This window comes from Hemitrygon akajei, chromosome 3, assembly GCF_048418815.1.
Source record: "Hemitrygon akajei chromosome 3, sHemAka1.3, whole genome shotgun sequence".
Classification (NCBI taxonomy): domain Eukaryota; kingdom Metazoa; phylum Chordata; class Chondrichthyes; order Myliobatiformes; family Dasyatidae; genus Hemitrygon; species Hemitrygon akajei.
In genome coordinates, this window is record NC_133126.1 from 94,965,182 (window position 1) to 94,985,058 (window position 19,877).

General features: G+C 42.9%; 1 protein-coding gene across 2 annotated transcripts in view; it reads left to right on the forward strand.

Annotated features, from left to right (window-relative positions):
* Nucleotides 1-19,877, forward strand: part of ino80 (INO80 complex ATPase subunit) — a 233,907-nt gene that overhangs the window by 125,697 nt on the left and 88,333 nt on the right. For both annotated transcript variants that reach the window (XM_073040376.1, XM_073040377.1), the window contains exon 26: nucleotides 18,963-19,188. In XM_073040376.1, coding sequence (XP_072896477.1) covers nucleotides 18,963-19,188 — 226 coding nt within the window. The remainder of the gene's footprint in view (nucleotides 1-18,962; nucleotides 19,189-19,877) is intronic.

Below are 19,877 nucleotides of genomic sequence, written 5' to 3' on the forward strand. Positions count from 1 at the left end.
CGGAAGACTTGCCACAAACGCTTCAGCTTCCCTTGCTGATTTGAACCACTTGAATTCCCCGGTATTAAACTTGATTCTTAGGTCAGCAAGATTACGAAAGGAAGGTTTGAAACCACGATCAAAAAGCACTTTCATTACGCCTTTATACTCAGCGCGCATCTTTAAGGTCTGGGGTGCAAAATCTTCCACAAAGCGAATGGTTGTATCCTGGAAAGAAAAAGAGCCTCTGCGACGTGCCTCCACATTCAGACTGTGTTTTACCTGGTATTGATGGAAACACAAGATTACTGGTCGTGGACGGGATCCCAGAATTCCGGGAGAGACATAGACTCTATGTGCCCGTTCCAGCTCGGGCGGGTTTGGAAGCAGATCCTTCCCGAATATCTCACAGAGAAACTCGGCGAAAAACTTCACGGTTGGTCCCTTTTCAGTTGCCTCTGGTAATCCCAGAATTCTGATGTTGCAGCGTCTGCTGCGATTTTCGAGATCCACCATTTTGGAAAGAAGTTTATTAGATTTTTCCTCTAAGCTGGAACAGAGAGTCTCCAAGTATCGAACCCGACTTTCTAAAGCTTCAGAAGTCGAATCGATGCGAAATAAGTGTTCAGCATGTTTGTCCACTTTATCGTTGATCCGATCCAGTTTCTCTTCTAACTGTTTGAAAGCAGTTTTAATTTGCTTTAAGATTTCGTCTTGGAGATTTTCAAGCGCCTCCATCGTTACGTCCGACGAGGTCGTAGTTTCTTTTCTCCCGGATTTAGAACTCTTGCTAGACATTGTAGGTTAGATATATTCACAGGCAAGTAAGAGATACCGAAATAATTCCTAACTAAGCTTTATAAAATGGAGACATTTAGTGCAAAGGTAGCGACAGTAACGGAACAAAAGTTCGGAGCAGCTAAGCGATCGCCATCTTACCGGAAGTCTGGCTATTAGTTTTCAATTCGAACTCTTTGTTCAAGCAGCATTTCAAATTCTGCCTTTTCACACCACACTCTGGAATAACAATAGCATGGGGGGCCCCGTCATCTTCCAACTCGACCTATAAGTGATCCGCAGGTTTTTAATTTTCTTCATTCGATTTGGGAACTACATATTTCCCATTTTCTTCAATGATAATATTCATCTCCCCACTTTTGATCACCACATTAACTTTTAACACACCTTCGAGCACAGACACCTGGGAACTCTCACTTCCCACTATTACCAAGGTTAACCCTTTTTTCGCTGAACCAAGTCTATCTGACCCACAAGGACTGTTTCTTGTCAACTGAATCAAATACCTCAGACTTTTTCTGAGCTTCATTACTAGGTTCAGTACCACGTGCATCCACATCTTGGACACACTCCAACGGGACATTTGCCTCTTCCAGGTTTTCAATACCCGTACCCGGTCCAAACTCTAAATTCCCCTGATTCTCCGAGCTACTCTGGGCAACTCCCTTCTGGAGTAAACTCAACCCCGCAGGCTGAAACAACCTCATCTGCCAACCCAGCAGACTTCTTCAAGGTAAGGGCACCCTTTTCATCTAGGACTGCCCTCATTTCATTATCGGGAACACCTTTAGAATTTTCAACTTCTTCAAACAGTTCTGCCAAACCAGACAGATCATCCATGTCCAACTCTGGACCTTTTAACAGCTCTATCTGTTTCTCATCTTTATCTCCTGCCTCTAGAACTTTTCTCCTCGCTAAGGGCAGGTCTACCTCCTCTCCCTTACTCTCTTTCACTTTACTACTCTTCGTTTTACCACCCTCTAAACCCTCGTGGTACAGGGTTGGTAAAAATGTCTCGGCCAAATCGACACTGGCCAGATTTAAACTGCTCTCGTTCTCAGCTGCCTTTCTCGACATGCTGCGAGGAACCGCGCATGCGGGATAGATCTTGGACGCTAGGGGCGGGGCTGAAACGCTCACCGGCCGGCTCGTCAGCATCATTGCCGACCAAACCTTACCACTGGCTAAATCGTTACCCAGAAGGACGTCCGCGTCAGTTCTCGGGAATTTGATCGCACCCCCATTTCAACTGGTCCAGAGACTAGCTCACAATTCATAATGACCCTATGCAAGGGCACCATTTCCGTCCCTTTGCCTATTCCTTTCACAGCTACCATTCCCGTCTTGCGACCAAAATCTAGTACCTTACTGCTGATCAATGATAGTTCAGCCCCCGTGTCTCTCCAGATCCATACTGGAACTGGGGTGCCTCCCTCCCTCACAGACACGGTTCCGTTTGACATACAAGTCTCAGACCCTTCTCGTACTCTGTCTACCTGGGGCTCTCTTGTCGATTTACTGATTACCACGGCACATCCGATAGGGACTGCTGCTTTCCCTTTTCCTGTCTCTTTCTTCGGAGCAAAGCACCTAGATGCAATATGCCCCCCCTTTCCACAATTAAAACAGGTCAAGCCCGGAAATCTCTGGCCGTCTTGCCTTTCCCCCTCAATCTTACCACTAGCTCCCGGCGGGACCTCAGCCTCAGCCAGCGGGCTTTCTTGATCGTTCCTACGGTCTCTCTGGGAACTTTTATTCGAGGAAGACTTTGTCTTGTGGGTTAGGGCATAGTCATCTGCGAACCTAGCAAATTCTGAGATGGACTTATTCGGCTTCTCATTCAAATACATCCGGATATCATCTGAAACACAACCTTTAAATTCCTCAATCAGAATTAACTCCCTGAGACGCCAATAATCCTCGTCCACTATTTCTGCGGTGCACCAACGGTCCAAGAGCACACCCTTCTCATAGGCAAACTCGGTATACGTCTGATTCCACCCTTTCTTTAAGTTTCTGAACCTTTGTCTATACGCTTCAGGTACTAGCTCATAACTCCGGAGAATGGCCGCCTTTACTTTGTCATAACTCTCCTCCTCTTCCACCTCCATGGACAAAGCCATTCATTGTAATTCACAGACAGCATTGTGTCACATATGCCCGCTGTGCCTTCCCTTTTAACACACTTTGTAACAACGCCACCCACTGATCTCTGGGCCACTTCTGATTCACTGCTACCTTTTCAAAAAGCAAGAAATAATTATTAACATCCGTCTTCTCGAACGGAGGTACTAACCTCAACTCCCGACTAACATTAAACCGCTGCTCTCGGTCTGACCCCTGAACTCGTTGCTCTTGCCTTAACTTCTCCATCTCCAAGTCATGTTTCCTCTGTTTCTCTGCCTCCCTCTCCTTCTCGGCCCTTTCCTCCTCTTTCTCAGCTCTTTCCCTCTCTTTCTCAGCTCTTTCTTTCTCCTTCTCAGCTGCTTCCAGCTGTTTTAACTGAAGTTCATGCTCTCTTTGCTTCTCAGCCCAGTACCGCTCTAACTCCTTTAGCTGGAGCTCATGCTCCCTTTGTTTGTTGGCCCTTTCTTTCTCCTTCTCAGCTCTTTCCCTCTCTTTCTCTCTCTCAGCTGCTTCCAGCTGCTTTAACCTAATTGCATGTTCCAACCTTAATTTCTCCAACTCTGACTGAGCCGTCCCACTAGCTGGTACCTTTTCAGGGATATTTTCCAATACCTCAGCTGTAAACACATTCTTCCCAATATAATACTGAGTTATTGCCCTTTGCACCTCCCGCTTTTTCATTGACAACCTCACCTCTGCGAGGTTTAACCCCTTCGCCAAATTTATCAAGTCTGATTTGGTGGCCGCCTCTAGCGCCTCCAGAGTCGGGTTTTCTATAAATTCACCCACGTCCATCTTTGCTGGTTTCCCGTCTGGCTACCTGCGTAACCAGATCCAAGTTTGGACTTACAAGCCCGATTCACTGGCCTCCCAATTTGGTGTCAAATCCCGAGACGAGAACTCCAAGTTGTTACGTACCCCGCAACTGGGTCATTTACCAGCAAAGATAGAGAGGTCCGTTGAAGTCTGATGGTACTATTTTTAACAGTATTTATTGATAGAAATACACAAAAATAATATCAATGCAAACACACAGATAATATACGTCGTCAAAACTAAATCTAAAAGCGTGGGTATAATAATAATCAATAAGAAATAGCTCTATTGTTGTCTAGGGGATAATGTATTGTCCGATGGAAATATAAAAGTCACTTTAGTTCAGTCAAGCTGTAGGCTGCAGCCTTTGGTTGGAGAGAAAGACGGGTTAAAACTTGCTCATTCCTTTTATGATGTCAATCCTTTGAGAGTCGTTGGGAGTTGATTTCCCCGTTGTTAGCTAAAAACCGTTTTTCCGTGGCAAAGGCCACCGATTCCGGGCAAATGGAAACGGACGCACGTGGCCTTCCACCGGCTTTCACTATTACGGGATCGCTAGCGTTTCTTCTGGTGCGTCTGAGGGGCTGTTCCCCCAGACCCTCTTTTTATCCTGACTCACAGGGTCGCAGATGTCGATCAGGTTGGGATGATGCAATCCCTCCACCACCCTCTCCCTCGGTTCATTGCCTGGGGGGGGGGGGGGGGCTTCGATGCATTGTGCAGGATGCAATACACAAGTCGGTCTCCAAGAGACAATAGCCGGTATCAATGGGTCCGCCTTTCGGAGGCCAGGACACATTCCAACCCTTTTGTGGATTCTGCATGTCTTTCTCTCATTTCCTGTGTCCCCTGAACTGACTTAATAGTGATCTTGCGATTCTCACAAAGGAGGGGGCTACCCCGCACCCTTCAGCCCCTCAGAGCTGTGGCACATTCGTAACACTGGTTAATAATTTCCTGGGCAATCTCTACTCCCTTTCTTTAATAAGGGATCAACATCCGCAACCCTCCAATCCTCCGGAACCTCTCCTGGCCCCGTTGATGATGCAAAGATCATTGCCAGAGGCTCAGCAATCTCTTCCCTCACCTCCCACGGTAGCCTGGGATACATTTCATCCAGTCCCGGTGGCTTAGCCAACTTGATGCTTTCCAAAAGCTCCAGCACATCCTCTTCCTTAATATCTACATGCCCAAGCCTTTCAGTCCGCTGTAAGTCATCATTACAATCACCAAGATCCTTTCCCATAGTTGAATACTGAAGCAAGGTATGCATAAGTACCTCTGCTATCTCTTCCAGTTCCATACACACTTTTCCACTGTCATACTTCATTGGTCCTATTCTCTCATGTCTTATCCTCTTGCTCTTCATATACTTGTAGAATGCCTTGGGGTTTTTCTTAATCCTGTCTGCCAAGGCCTTCTCATGGCCCCTTCTGGCTCCTAATTTCATTCTTAAGCTCTTTCCTGTTAGCCTTATAATCTTCTGGATCTCTGTCGTTACCTAGTTTTTTGAACCTTTCGTAAGCTCTTCTTCTTGACTAGATTTACAACAGCCTTTGTACGCCATGATTCCTGTACCCTACCATCCTTTCCCTGTCTCATTGGAATGTACCTATGCAGAACCCCACACAAACATCCCCATAACATTTGGCATATTTCTTCAGTACATTTCCTTGAGAACATCTGTTCCCAATTTATGCTTCCAAGTTCCTGCCTGATAGCCTCCTATTTCCCCTTACTCCAATTAAATGCTTTCCTAACTTGTCTGTTCCTATCCCTCTCCAATGCTATTGTAAGGATGATGTAATTATGATCACTATCTCAATAATGCTCTCCCACTGAGATACCCAACACCTGACTAGGTTAATTTCCCAATACTAAATACTAAATCTCTTCTTGCAGGCTTATCTACAAACCCCATTTCCAGAAAAGTTGGGATATTTTCCAAAATGCAATAAAAACAAAAATCTGTGATGTGTTAATTCACGTGAACCTTTATTTAACTGACAAAAGTACAAAGAAAAGATTTTCAATAGTTTTACTGACCAACTTAATTGTATTTTGTAAATGTACACAAATTTAGAATTTGATGGCTGCAACACACTCAACAAAAGTTGGGACAGAGGCATGTTTACCATTGTGTTACATCACCTTTCCTTTTAATCACTTTTTAATCATTTTGGAACTGAGGATACTAATTGTAGTAGATTTTCAATTGGAAATTTTGTCCATTCTTGCTTGATATAAGACTTCAGCTGCTCAACAGTCCGTGGTCTCCATTGTCTGATTCTCCTCTTCATGATGCGCCATACATTTTCAATAGGAGATAGATCTGTACTGGCAGCAGGCCAGTCAAGCACACGCACTCTGTGTCTACAAAGCCACGCTGTTGTAGCCCATGCAGAATGTGGTCTGGCATTGTCCTGCTGAAATAAGCATAGACGTTGCCTTGAAGGCAACATATGTCTCTCTAAAATCCTAATAAACGCCTCAGAGTCAATGGTACCTTCACATACGTGCAACTCACCCATGCCGTGGGCACTGATGCACCCCCATACCACCACAGATGCTGGCTTTTGCACCTTTTGCTGATAACAATCAGGTTGGTTTTTTTCATCTTTGGCACGGAGAACTCGACGCCCGTTTTGTCCAAAAACTAGCTGAAATGTGGACTCATCCGACCACAGCACACGGTTCCACAGTCTTTCGGTCCATCTGAGATGAGCTCGGGCCCAGAGAACTCGCCGGCGTTTCTGCATAGAGTTGATGTATGGCTTCCTCGTTGCGTAATACAGTTTCAAGTTGCATTTCTGGATGCAGCGACGGACTGCGTTAAGTGACAATGGTTTTCCGAAGTACTCCCGAGCCCAGGTGGCTATAATTGTCACAGTAGCATGACGGTTTCTTAGGCAGTGCCGCCTGAGGGCTCGAAGATCATGCGCGTTCAACAGTGGTTTCCAACCTTGCCCTTTACGCACTGAGATGTCTCTGAATTCTCTGAATCTTTTCACAATATTATTTACTGTAGATGTTGAAAGACTTAAATTCTCTGCAATCTTGCGTTGGGAAATGTTCCTTTTGAACTGACTAACAATTCTCTCACGAATTTTGGAAGAAAGGGGTGAGCCACGACCCATCCTTGCTTGCAAAGACTGAGCCTTTGATGGATGCTACTTTTATACCCAGTCATAATACCTCACCTGCTACCAATTAGCCTGCTTAATGTGGAGTCTTCCAAACTGGTGTTACTTGAATATTCTGTGCACTTTTCAATCTTATTTTAACTCTGTCCCAACTTTTGTTGAGTGTGTTGCAGCCATCAAATTCTAAATTTGTGTATATTTACAAAATACAATTAAGTTGGTCAGTAAAACTATTGAAAATCTTTTCTTTGTCAGTTAAATAAAGGTTCATGTGAATTAACATATCACAGATTTTTGTTTTTATTGCATTTTGGAAAATATCCCAACTTTTCTGGAAATGGGGTTTGTACATAATCTGTCAGGAAACCCTCCTGAACACACCTAACAAACTCCACCCCATTTTAAACCCCTTGCTCTAGGGAGATGCCAATCTATATTTGGGAAATTAAAATCTCCCGTCACGACAACTCTGTTATTATTGCATCTTTTCAGAATCTGTCTCCCTATCTGCTCCTTGCATCCCTGTTACTACTGGGTCATCTATATAGATAAAAAAACACCCAGTAGAGTTATTGAACCCTTCCTGTTACTAACTTCCACCCACAGAGACTCAATAGACAATCCCTCCATGATTTCCTCCTTTTCTGCAGCAGTGATACTATCTCTGATCATAAGTGTCACGCCCCCACCTCTTTTGTCTCCCTCTCTGTCCTTTCTGAAACATCTAAAACCTGGCACTCTAAGTAGCCATTCCTGCCCCCGAGCCATCCAAGTCTCTGTAAATATAATGGTTATATTAATGTAAATATAAGCGCAGAAGATGTGGTCTTTTCAACCACTGATACACAAGCCACAGCGATTCACTCTGGAGAGAGTCATCATACTCTAGGTCAGATGAGAGATAACCCAGGTCAGGTTGCAGACCATAGTACCCAGGTAGATCCTTCGCATGATGGTGGTGGTGAGGTGGTAGAGAAGAAGAGGAAGGTCAAGTGGCCAGCAATGGCAGATGAGAAGGCTTTGCGTGTGTTTGATGAGGATATCAGTATGATGTTGGAGAACACTCTCAGGGGAACATCAAAGAAAAAGTTGGAAGTGATGGACGATATTATTTATAATGTTGGAAAGTACAGGTTTGGTTTAGTTGAGATGAAGAAAGCAAGGCCTACACAGCAACCAAGCAGGTGCCAGAAGGAGATTAGTAGGTTGAGGAGAGAGCTTAGAACGTTGAGACAGAGGTGGAAGGTAGCAAGTGAGGGTGACAAGCCAGGGCTTGCTGATCTCTGGGAGCAGTTCCGAATAAAGTTAGCGTCACTCTGTTGTGCAGAGTCACAGCATAAAAAGAGAAAGAAGAGAGAGAAGGCAAAAAAGGCTTTCTTTCAGAACCCTCACCAGTTCACAAAGAGGTTGTTTGAACAAAATAAGAGTGGGGAGCATAACATCTCTCAACAAGAACTTGAGGATCACCTGACAAGCACTTACTCTAACGAACAGCGGGAGGCTCCTTTGTTTGACATTTCTGGGCTTGTGAAGCCTACTGAGCCAGGAGTGAAGTTCGATCTGTCAGAACCCAAAACTGGCAGAAGTGGAGTGGTTCATCAAAAAGGCAAGGTCAGGTTCAGTGCCAGGACCTAATGGAGTGCCGTATAAGGTGTTCAAAAAGTGTGAAGAGCTGAGGAAATACTTGTGGAGATTGTTAAAGATGGTGTGGAGACAAGGTGTTGTTCCTTTGTCATGGAGTGAGGCTGAAGGAGTATACATCCCGAAGGAAGAGATTTCTATTACATTGAATCTGTTCTGACCAATTTCACTCCTGAATGTAGAGGGGAAGATTATGTTTGGCGTTTTAGCAGAAAGAATATCTTCAATAGTGATAGAGAATGGATTGGTAAATACATCTGTATAGAAGGCAGGAATACCAGGCTTCCCGGGATGCCTTGAACATACTAGTATGATATGGCATGTCATCCAGGAGTTGAAAAGGTTGAGAAGAAATCTGGCTATAGTTTGGCTTGATCTTGCAAATGCGTATGGTTCTGTTCCCCATGTCTTGATTGAGTTTGCGATGGAATTCCTATGGATTCCTGCTAAGGTGAGGAACTTCGTTAAACAGTACTACGATTTCCACTCAGCAGTTTACAACTAGGTGGCAGAGCTTAGACATTGGTATCCCAATGGGATGTGCGATTTCACCCATCCTCTTTGTGTTAGCCGTGGAGGTCATTGTGAGGGCTGCAGAATCAGTGGGACCAGTTGTCGCACTTGATGGAGGAGGGGAGTTGCCACCAATACGTGCGTTCATGGACGATCTCACCCTTTTGGGTCCTAGCATGGAGGCAGTGGAAAGTATACTATCTAGACTCGAGGAGCTGATAGATTGGGGAAGAATGAAGTTCAAGACCAAGAAGTCAAGGAACCTTGTTCTTAGGAGAGGAAAGCTGGTTGACTTTCATTTCACCCTTTGTGGAGAGGAGATTCCATCCATTCAGGACCAACCAGTTAAGAGCCTCGGGCAATGGTACACTGAGGAGCTGAGAGACACCAAGAGGGTTCTAGAGACAGGAGAACAGATCAGCAGAGGTCTGATGTCCGTCAACAATGTGGCTTGCCTGGCAAGTTGAAGTTGAGGTGCTTGCAGTACGGACTGATGTCACGGATAATGTGGCCACTAACTGTCTATAAAGTGGCAATGTCCCATGTTGAGGCAATGGAACGGAAGATCAACAAGTATGTGAAAAAGTGGCTTGGAGTACCGAGCAGCCTCACTAATATTGCAATCCACAGTAGCCAGACAAAGCTTACCATCTCAGTGCAATCCCTTGTTGAAGAGGTCAAGGAAGGATCATTCTTGATGCTTCAAGACTCAAAAGACCCTGTCATCAAGAACATCCAGCCGGATGTGAGATCAGGCAGGAAGTGATCAGTCGGGGCAGCAGTCGATGAGGCAGAGTCTAGATTGAAGCACAAGGAGACGGTTGGGGCTACCCAGCTAGGCCGCCAGGGACTTGGATGGACAACCCACAAGTGGTGGTCATCTTCGACAGGTAAGGAGCGTCATGAGCTTGTAACGCATGAAATACGAGAGGTAGAAGAGGAGAAGAGGTTAGCTAAAGCAGTTGGCCTGACTAAACAAGGGACTTGGACCTGGTGGGAAAGTGTTGAACAACGACATCTATCTTGGAATGTCCTGTGGCAGATGGAACCGCTCCGCATTTCTTTTCTATATAGAGCAGTGTATGACCTGCTCCCAACACCTGCCAACCTCAGCACCTGGTATGAAGATAAGACAGACAGCTGTGCTGCTTCTGGCGAGAAGGGAACACTACAGCATATTTTGAGTGCACATAGAGTCAATCTTTCCAGCGGCATGTACACTTGGAGACATAACAACGTTCTCAAAGTTGTAACACAAGCGGTTGAGCAGAGAGTACTGCAGCACAACTTATCTCATGCCCCATGCTGCACAGAACATTGCATATCATTTGTGAAAGAAGGCTCTAAGTCAAAGGTGTACAGCGCAGGCCCACGATCAAGCATACTTTCTTCAGCCAATGATTGGTGTGTCAAGGCCAACCTGGATGGGAAAGGCAGTTTCCCGGAGCAAATCATTTTCACCACATTGCGTCCAGATATAATCATCTGGTCTGATACCAGTAGAGAAGTGGTTATTGGTGAACTCACAGTCCCCTGGGAAGATGACATCGATGAAGCCCATGAGCGTAAGTTAACCAAGTATGCAGAATTAAGATCAAAGTGCAGAGACAGAGGGTGGAAGGTCTCATGCTATCCATTCGAAGTAGGGTGCCGTGGCTTTTTATTGCGTTCACTTTCCAGAAGTGGCTCCGTGACCTTGGCTTTACTAGATGAGAGATCAAGTCAACCAGCAGGGCTGTAGCTGAGGCAGCAGAGGCAGGATCATCACGGATGTGGACTAAGTACGTCCAGAGGAGCAGATAATCGGACAGTGTATCCATCTTTTGTAAACTCTTCAGTAGCTGCATAGATACCTGAAGAGTAGACTATCTTTTGGATGGAAGCGACCAACAACTCTGATAGAGGCAGATGCCAAGTTGTTAAGCTCATCAGTAGGAGGTGGTGCTTTAGCACTGCTGGCCCACCACCTTGAAGGAGTCTTGATCATAAGCGGGCCGAATCTCCTGAAGACAGGTGGCAGATCAGCTGATGATCCCACTGATGATAGCACAGGACAGTTAACATCTTAGTTCACGTGTATTTTCAATTCAATTCTTATTAGATGGCTGAATTAAACATTTTTGTATTATGAAACAGGAGGGAGCCATGCAACTCAACCAGTCTTTCTGCCTTGCTGGTTTTTAGACCTTATTTTCCACTAAATTTTTTCTGTAATCTATTCCCATCAATAGCAGGGGAATTCCTTTCGGAGTCAAATATAATATCACTGGCATATGTCATGAAATTTGTTTTTTGGCAGCAGTACATTGCAGTACTTAACAATAAAAACTATAAACGATAGTCTATATAAAAGAAGATTAAATTAAGTAAGTAGTGTAACAAAAAAAGGGAAAAAATACTGAGGTAGTGTTGATGAGTTCATTGTCCATTCAGAAATCTGGCAGAGGAGATGGAAGCTGCCCCTGAAACATTGAGTGTGATTCTTCAAGCTCCTGTACCTCTTTGATGGTAGCAATAAGAAAAGGGCAAGTACTGGATCCTTGTGATGGATGCCACATTTTTGAAGCATCACCTTTTTGAAAGTGTCCTGAATGCTGGTGAGACTAGTGCCCATGATAGAGCTGTCTGTGCTTACAACTGTGCAGTGCTGCCTCCATACCAGACAGTAATGCAATTGTAGTACATCCATAGAAACTTGCAAGTGTCTTTAGTGACATGCCAATTCTCCTCAAACTTTGAATGAAATCTAGCCGCTATAGTGCCTCTTTTATAATTGCATCAATATGTTGGGCCCAGGATAGATCCTCCGAGATGTTGACACCTGGGAACTTGAAACTGCTCACCCTTTCCTCCTCTTATCCCTCAATGAGGACTGGTGTGTGTCCCCTTAACTTCCCCTTCCACAATCATTTCCTTGGTCTTACTGATGTTGAGTTCAAGCTTGTTGCTGTGACACTACTCAACTAGCTGATCTGTTGCTCCTGTATGCCTCCACATCGCCATCTTAAATTCTGCCAACAATAGTTGCATCATCAACAAATTTATAGGTGGCACTTGAGCTTGACTAGCCACGCAGTTGTGGGTGTAGAGCGTAGAGCAGTAGGCTAAATACACATCCTTGAGATGCACCAGTGTTGATTGTCAGCAAGGAGCAGATGATATTTCTGATCCGCACAGACTGTGGTCAACTAGTGAGGAAATTAAGTCTCCATTTGCAGAGGGAGCTACAGAGGCCAGGATTTGGAGCTTGTTGATTCAAACTGAGGGTATGATTGTGTTAAATGCTGATCTATAAATAGCAGCTTGATGTCAATATTTCTATTGTCCAAGTGATCCAAGGCCGAGTGGAGAGCCAGTGAGGTTGAATCCACTGTAGACTTATTATGGTGATTGGCAAATTGTGGTGGGTCCAGGTCCTTGGAACAGGCAGGAGTTGATTCTAGCCACGACCAGTCTCTCAAAGCACTTATTGTAGACATTAATATCACTGGGTGATAGTCATAGAGGCAGCTCACCCTGCTCTTCTTGGGTACTGGTATGATTATCATCTTTTTGAAGTAAGTGGTAATCTCTGACTGCAGCAGTGAGAGATTGACTATGTTCTTGAACACTGCCCTTCGGTCATGGGCACATGAAAACTCTGCAACTTAAAAAAAAATACCAGAGGTTGGGGTGGTACTTGAGTGGCTGGATCTGTGAGGAAGCAGCTGCATCTGAATAAGTGATTAAAGGAAATGGTTATTTACAGTCACAATGATTTATGCACCTGTTTGAGGCTGTATCTCAACAAAATTATGCATATTTACTTCTTTTACTTATGGTAACATTCCAGAAACAGTTATAATGATGGTAAATTTGGATGGAGGAGCTTGGGGAAAATACCTTGTGGAGATACTGAGCAAAATGGGAGCAAAAGGCTGTCAGATCCCCAGGTCCTTATGGACTTCATCCTAAGGTTTTAAAAGAAGGAACTAGTGAGATGATTGATGTTTGGTTTTAATTTTTAAAAATTTTCTAGTTCTGGAGAAAAAGTAAATGTCAGTCCTTTAAAAAGAGAAGGAGATAGAAAGCGGCAAACTGCTGGCAAGTTCACTTCATGTTTGGCATGGGGAAATTTTTAAAGCTTTATGACACTAAAACAGGGCATTTCAAAACTTTCAGGCCTATCATGTTTCGCCATTATTGTACTTCAAAGTAACATGGCCTATGGATGAAAGGAAACTGATGAACTAATGCACATAGGCCAATTAGATTTGATAGGCTGAATAGTTTCCCTCAATATGAGTAAGAAGAAAACTATACTTAATTTCCAAAAGGCAGTTAATAAAGAGTGAGAGCAAGATGATTTAGTGGGATCACTACTGAAACCATACATATTCATATTTAAATGACTTGGATGATGACATATATTTTGAGTGACACAAATACAGGTTTGAAAATAGATTATGAACTGGACACGAGGAGACAACAAAGGGATATAGAGAGGTTAAGTGAATGGGCAAAGTTCAAAGTATTTTTATTATCAAAATATGCAGTATACCACCCTGAGATTCATCTTCTCTACAGACAGCTACAAAATAAAGAAAACCATGGAACCCATTAAAGAAAAAAAATCCCCCCCCCCCCCATGTGCCAGAAGCAAATTGCACAAACAGCAACAAGAAAAAAAAGTGAAAACATTGAATATAAAACACAAAATTGAAGGTGTCCATATTCAGTTCAGCTCAGTGTTCATTATTTGCAGGCTGCGATTCAAATTCACCCTAAGTAGCAACAACAAAGTGTGTGGCCAGGAAACTGCAGTCTAATGCACAAACTGCAGATTTAGAACTTCGGTACCATCTTCCAACAGCATCGAAGGGGAGAGAAACACCATTTGAACGCAGGGACCTTCCTTCAGAAACAGGAAATGGGGGGGTAGAGAGAGAGAGAGACAGGCACCTTCCTCTGACTGCAGTGAGTGAGAGGCTGGCTGATGGCACTGACCATTCACTTGTCTTCTACACTCACCTCAATGTTTTCGATATTCCTCAACGCTTTAACCAGCAAGAAATGTAGTTGATCATGGGCTAGAGTCTGGTCGCAGAGACTTTGCAGCTTCAGATACAGCAAAGAGTCATGTCTCTGAATTCATCATTATTAAATGCAGACTTATCCAGGAATGGATGAAGTAGTTTTACTCTCTCTGAGGGTCTCTTTGTGTTTACAATGCTACCGGCACTGAAATGTGTGAACTAATCAACGATGTGGAGATACCACACTCCTTGCTCTAGTTCATGTCGATCACAGGCTCCAACAGCACCAAAGTATTTAAAAGAAAAACATGTAAAAGGAGTGAAAGAAACAGTTTCATGGACCATCTGGAGAATCTCACCCGTGGTAGCATTTTTGTTGGTGCCATTTTCTTCAGGAATTTGACAAATTGGAGCATAATGGAGGAAATTCTGAAATTAACCCTTTAAGAAAAGCTCAAATATTGAGAGTTTGCAGATCCATGGGATGCAGAGGATGTCTGATTTGCCAAGGCTAGCTTGCAAGTGCTAAAGTAATTGGGTAAACTTAGTTATAACTTGTTACTAACGGAGTGCAATATGACACATTATGCTTCAGTTTTACTGAAGATGGTTGAGACCACATCAAGAGTATTATATTTGATGTTGAATCTTGTATAAAGAAAGATGCATATGTATGAAAAGCAATCCAAAGAAGGCTTACTCAATTGAGCATGGAGTGAGTGTTCTAATTATGTGGCAAAGGTAGGTTTATAATCACTGGAGTTTAGAACAATGTGGGTTGGAAGGGTGAGCTCATCCATTACGTTGCTCAGGATACATTCCCAGAAGTTAAAGCACCCTCCAAATTGGCACTAAAAGAGATCATTATAATCATTCAGAGGGAATTATTACTGTACATGGAACCGGACATGATCTCCTATTCTACCTGCTGATGCTCCTGTGCTTGGACCTTTGTAAAAACTCTTGCCCTCCCTATTCCTGCATGTTCTTGTGCTGATCATGTGATGAGAGTTACTACAATCCCTGCTGCTAAACTAAGAACCCCATACTGCCTGTGGTAAAGGCTGGTTTCTGGCAAACTAGGATGAGTGGTGTGGCCACTCAGTGCTGAGATGTGGGGCTTTGGTCTGCACATGTGAGCATGAATCATTGTTTGGAATTGGCAGCGCCTTCCATCTGTGCTAACAGGGTCCCAGACTGCTGCCATACTTTTTCATCACTACTGTTGGATGCGATTTAAATTTTTTTCCTCCTCTCTTTAGTTGCACCATTGAGCTTGTTACCATAGAGGGATGTCTGGGTTGAGAAAAGCTGAGCAGCCAAAGAAAGGAGGGTATGTAGCAGCTTCCATTTAGTGCAGAGGGTGGTGATGTGGAAGACGGGGCAGTCTGTCAGCACTGTACAGCTGCTAACAGTTACCAGCAATGGCCCATTCTCTTGAGCGTTACATTTTGGCACTGAGAGCCAAACTGTCCCTGATACACCACTGCAGGAATGCCAGCAGAGGATAGTGATTCATATCAGGTTCTTGGCACAGCAGTGGGCATTGCAGTGCTTCATGCCAGACTCCTGGCATAGTTGTGGGCAGCTCAACCAGATGAATCTGTTTGGACTGAAGGACCAAGATTGAGATATTTAGGCTACCAGTGCAGTGAAATTACTGGCATTTCAAATGTGTAAGCTTGTGCAATGCAATTGTTTTTAACCTCTGTATTGGTCACTGTCTTCAGTGATTGATACTAATTACAATATTTGCAGTGAAATTGATGTGGTATGATGTTGTTTTGCAGTAAATGGACACTAGCTGTAATGCAGTGGATTCTGGTTAATTGTGGCACTGCTTATATGGGATAACTCTTAAAGGACAAAAACAAATTGAGAAAAGGCTGAGATTCCCTTTGTTTATTTGGGACAATATGCTGCTTAATTGGGACAGGAGACTGTTTCTAACTCGCATTAGTTGAGTGCACTTGCGCTACACCATGCTTAGAGTGTACAATTTTTAAATAACATTCATTTGTGTTTGTGTTCAAAAAGCAGTGATATTTTTTTTGTCAGTGATAGTTGACAAGAAGTAAGCAGTAAGACAATTCAGAAGTATTTTGTTCACTGCGATTTCAAACATTTTGACTTGGAGATGACGGAAATTGCCGGGAGTGAAATGTCAACTATCAGTGACCAAAAAAAATCACTGCTTTTTGAACACAAACACAAATTTCACTACTTCAAGTTAGGAATTATGAAGAGTTTGAAGATATTGACAATCATTTTGAATGTTTCAAGGACATTTTCAGCTTCTCACTGCTATGGTCGGAAGTTCCCACCTGCTCAAGAAGGCAACGTACCTGTGCCTAAGAAGAGTAGTATGAGCTGCCTTAATGATTATTGCCCAGTAGTACTCACATCTATAGTGATGAAATGCTTTGAAAGGTTGGTCATGGCTAGAATGGACTCCTGCCTCAGTGAGGACCTGAACCCACTGTAATTTGCCTATTGCCCAAATAGGTCTACAGCAGATGCAATCTTAATGGCTCTTCATATGGCCTTGGATCACCTAGATAATACAAAAACCTATGTCAAGATGTTGTTTGTTGACTTTAGCTCAGCATTTAACACAATTATTCCTACAATCCTGTCGATAAGCTACAGAACCAGGACGTCTGTACCTCCCTTTGCAATTGGATCTTTGACTTCTTAACCGGAAGAGCACAATCTTGGTGTGGATTGGTGACAATGTCTCCTCCTCACTGACAATGAACACTGGAATACCTCGGATTGTGCTTAGCCCACTGCTCTACTCCCTCTATACCCATGACTGTGTGACTATGCACAGCTCAAATACCATCGATAAATTTGCTGATGTTACAACCATTGTTGGTAGAAAATCAGATGGAGATGAGAGGACGTAGAGGAGTAATTTATACCAGCTGGTTGAGTGGTGTCGCAGCAAAAGCCTTGCACTCAATGTCAGTAAGATGAAAAAGTTGACTGTGGACTTCAGGAAGGGTAAGACAAGGGAAAACAAACCAATCCTCCTAGAGGATCAGAAGTGGAGAGATTGAGCAATTTCAAATTCCTGGGTGTCAAGATCTGAGGATCTAACCTGGTTCCAACAGGTTGATGCAGCTATTAAAAAAAGGCAAGATAGCGGCTATATTTCAACCAGCGTTTGAAGAGATTTGGTTTGTCAACTAAAACACTCAAACTTCTATAGATGTACCATGGAGAGCATTCTGACAGGCTGCATCACTGTCTGGTATGGGGCGAGGTGGCTACTGCACAGGACCGAAAAAAAGGATACAGAAATTTGTAAAATTAGTCAGCTCTATCTTAGGTACTAGCCTCTGTAGTACCCAAGACAACTTCAAGGAGCAGTGCCTCAGAAAGATAACATCCATTATTAAGGACCCCCATAACCCAGGGCATGCCCTCTTCTCATTGTGACCGTCAGGAAGGAGGTGCAAAAGCCTGAAGGCACACACTCAATGATTCAGGAACAGCTTCTTCCCTTCTGCTATATGATTCCTAAATGGACATTGAACCCATGAGCACTGCCTCACTTTATGTATATGTGTGTGTATATATGTCTTTTGTGTGTTTGCACTGTTTTTAATCTATTCAATATATAAATATACTATAATTTATCTATTTATTTTCTTTCTATATTATTATGTCTTGCATTGTACTGCTGCTGCTGAGTTAACAAATTCCACAACACATGCCAATGATAATAAATGTGATTCTAACTCTGTACTTACCGAGGCTGACGTAAGTTGCAGTATTTTAATGTTGCATGTATGTCAAGAACTTGATATTTAGTAGTTAATGACATAATTCAAAGTCATACTGAAGGTATTGATAAGCAAGTTATTAGTGGATAAATGTATCCAAAAATAAAAACCAGGGTTGATTGAATTGCTCTGTTTTTAAAGAAGATTTTCTGCATTTGGCATTTGAATATGTTGAACTGCGTAAAAGGAGCCTGTACAGGAGACGGTTCCTGTGGCTTTGTACTAAGCCAATCACCAACCTCGTGAAAGGCTATTGGCTGCACAAAACCTGCCCAATATCAGATGTTTCAATTCTTCAGCAGGCTGCATTCCAAGGTTAGAACTACCTGCTGAAAGATTTACTGGTGCAAAGATATAGGGAAGGAACAGATTTAAAATTTAAATCCCTTCCCCTCTGCACACTGATGTACTGCAACATTTATTTTTTAAAAAACCTTTGGTTATGTATGTTGAGAAGAAATTGATGTAAAGCTGAATCTTGAAAATAAGTAGAAGGATCTTGTGCTGTTATGACAACATGATATAGTATAGCATGGTTGTAAATTTTTGTGAATAATGTATATTTTTATGGGAAAGAAAAACGTTAGGAGCAGTGGTAAACTTATTTTCTTGTTCCCCAAATGCCCACTGAACATAGCAGGCAATCAAGTGTCAATAGTAAAGCTTATCAAGCTCTTCATGTCATTGACATTGAAAATGAAGAAAAACAAATGTATGATTGTATTCCTTCAGATTGTTCATAATGCTAGAGTTTTTTTTGAAGATTTCCATATATCTTTTTTCTAATTCTTGTCTTTTTTTTTTGCTAATTTCACTTCCTTAGACTTGGCCTGTTTTAGGAAGGCTTTTTCAATGTGATAGGGTGTACTCTGTTCATGCAGATCCTGAAACGAATTGACTTGCTTTGCAAGCCCTTGAACTGTAACTGAGTAGCTATTTTCATTCACTGCTGATCATTAAACCTGGGTCACTGTGGATTGAGATTGAAACCAACTGAAATGTTAAATGAGCACTTTGCAGCATTTCATGAGCAGTGAGGTTGCTTGATGCCAAATGTAAAGATCATTCATCATGAAGTTGAAGCTGCATTGTACCAACAGGAGTATTTTCTTGTAAATCTTATCTCTTGTGTAATTCAGGTGACTGCAGTCCCACGTGATATCTACTGCTGTGATAGAAGCGCAGAGTATGAACGTCGACTGATGAGAGAAGGAGGCCAACTCACAGCCAAACAGTGCCTCCTGTATGGAACCCCACAACTAGCACTTAATTGGAAAAATCGGCTATCCTCTTTTTTCCCTGAAGATCCTGGGGGTTTGTTAGCTGTTCAGTTCAGACATGGCTGGTCTTTTATTAGGATCCCTGGTAAGTTAATTGAAATTTCTTTGTACAATTTTTGGATGACACATGATAATTCTTCAAATACAGCAACTTCAACACTAGGGTTTTATGCCAAAAAATGTAAATGTGGTAAAGGTGGAATTGGTTTATTTGATTCTGGCCACCTGCAAATTGGTTTCCTTTCCCTCCGTACTAGCTAAATTTCAGTAACTAGTTATAGTTCTATGGAAGCCAAATCACCCCTTTTACCTTCATGTGGTGTATGTCACATCAAAATCATGTGAATTTTTACCAATATTTGTAAAGACGGGTTGATCATTGAAAGCTTAGGCACTTTTGACCTCTACAATCATCCATAATATTGCTGATATGCTAATTTCCTGTTTTAAGAGAGTGCCTTATGTCAGTGGCCCCTGGGTGGAGAAAAGATAGTGCCTTCATTGAGAAGTGAAATTAGTCTGTGATACTACAAGCCTGCTTAGGTTAGTGCATTTGACAGAGTGCATTAATACTCAAGGTCTCCTGGTTCTGTAGGGGAAAAGCAGCTGAAGAGCCAGTCATACGTCTGAAATACGTCAAATATCCTGCTGAATGAACAAAGTATTTGCTGCCTGTAATATTACCCAAAGAAAGGGTCTACTCCCTTCCTTTCTAGTCCTGATGAAGGTCTCGACCTAAAATGTTAATTGTTTGTTCATTTCCATAGATGCTTC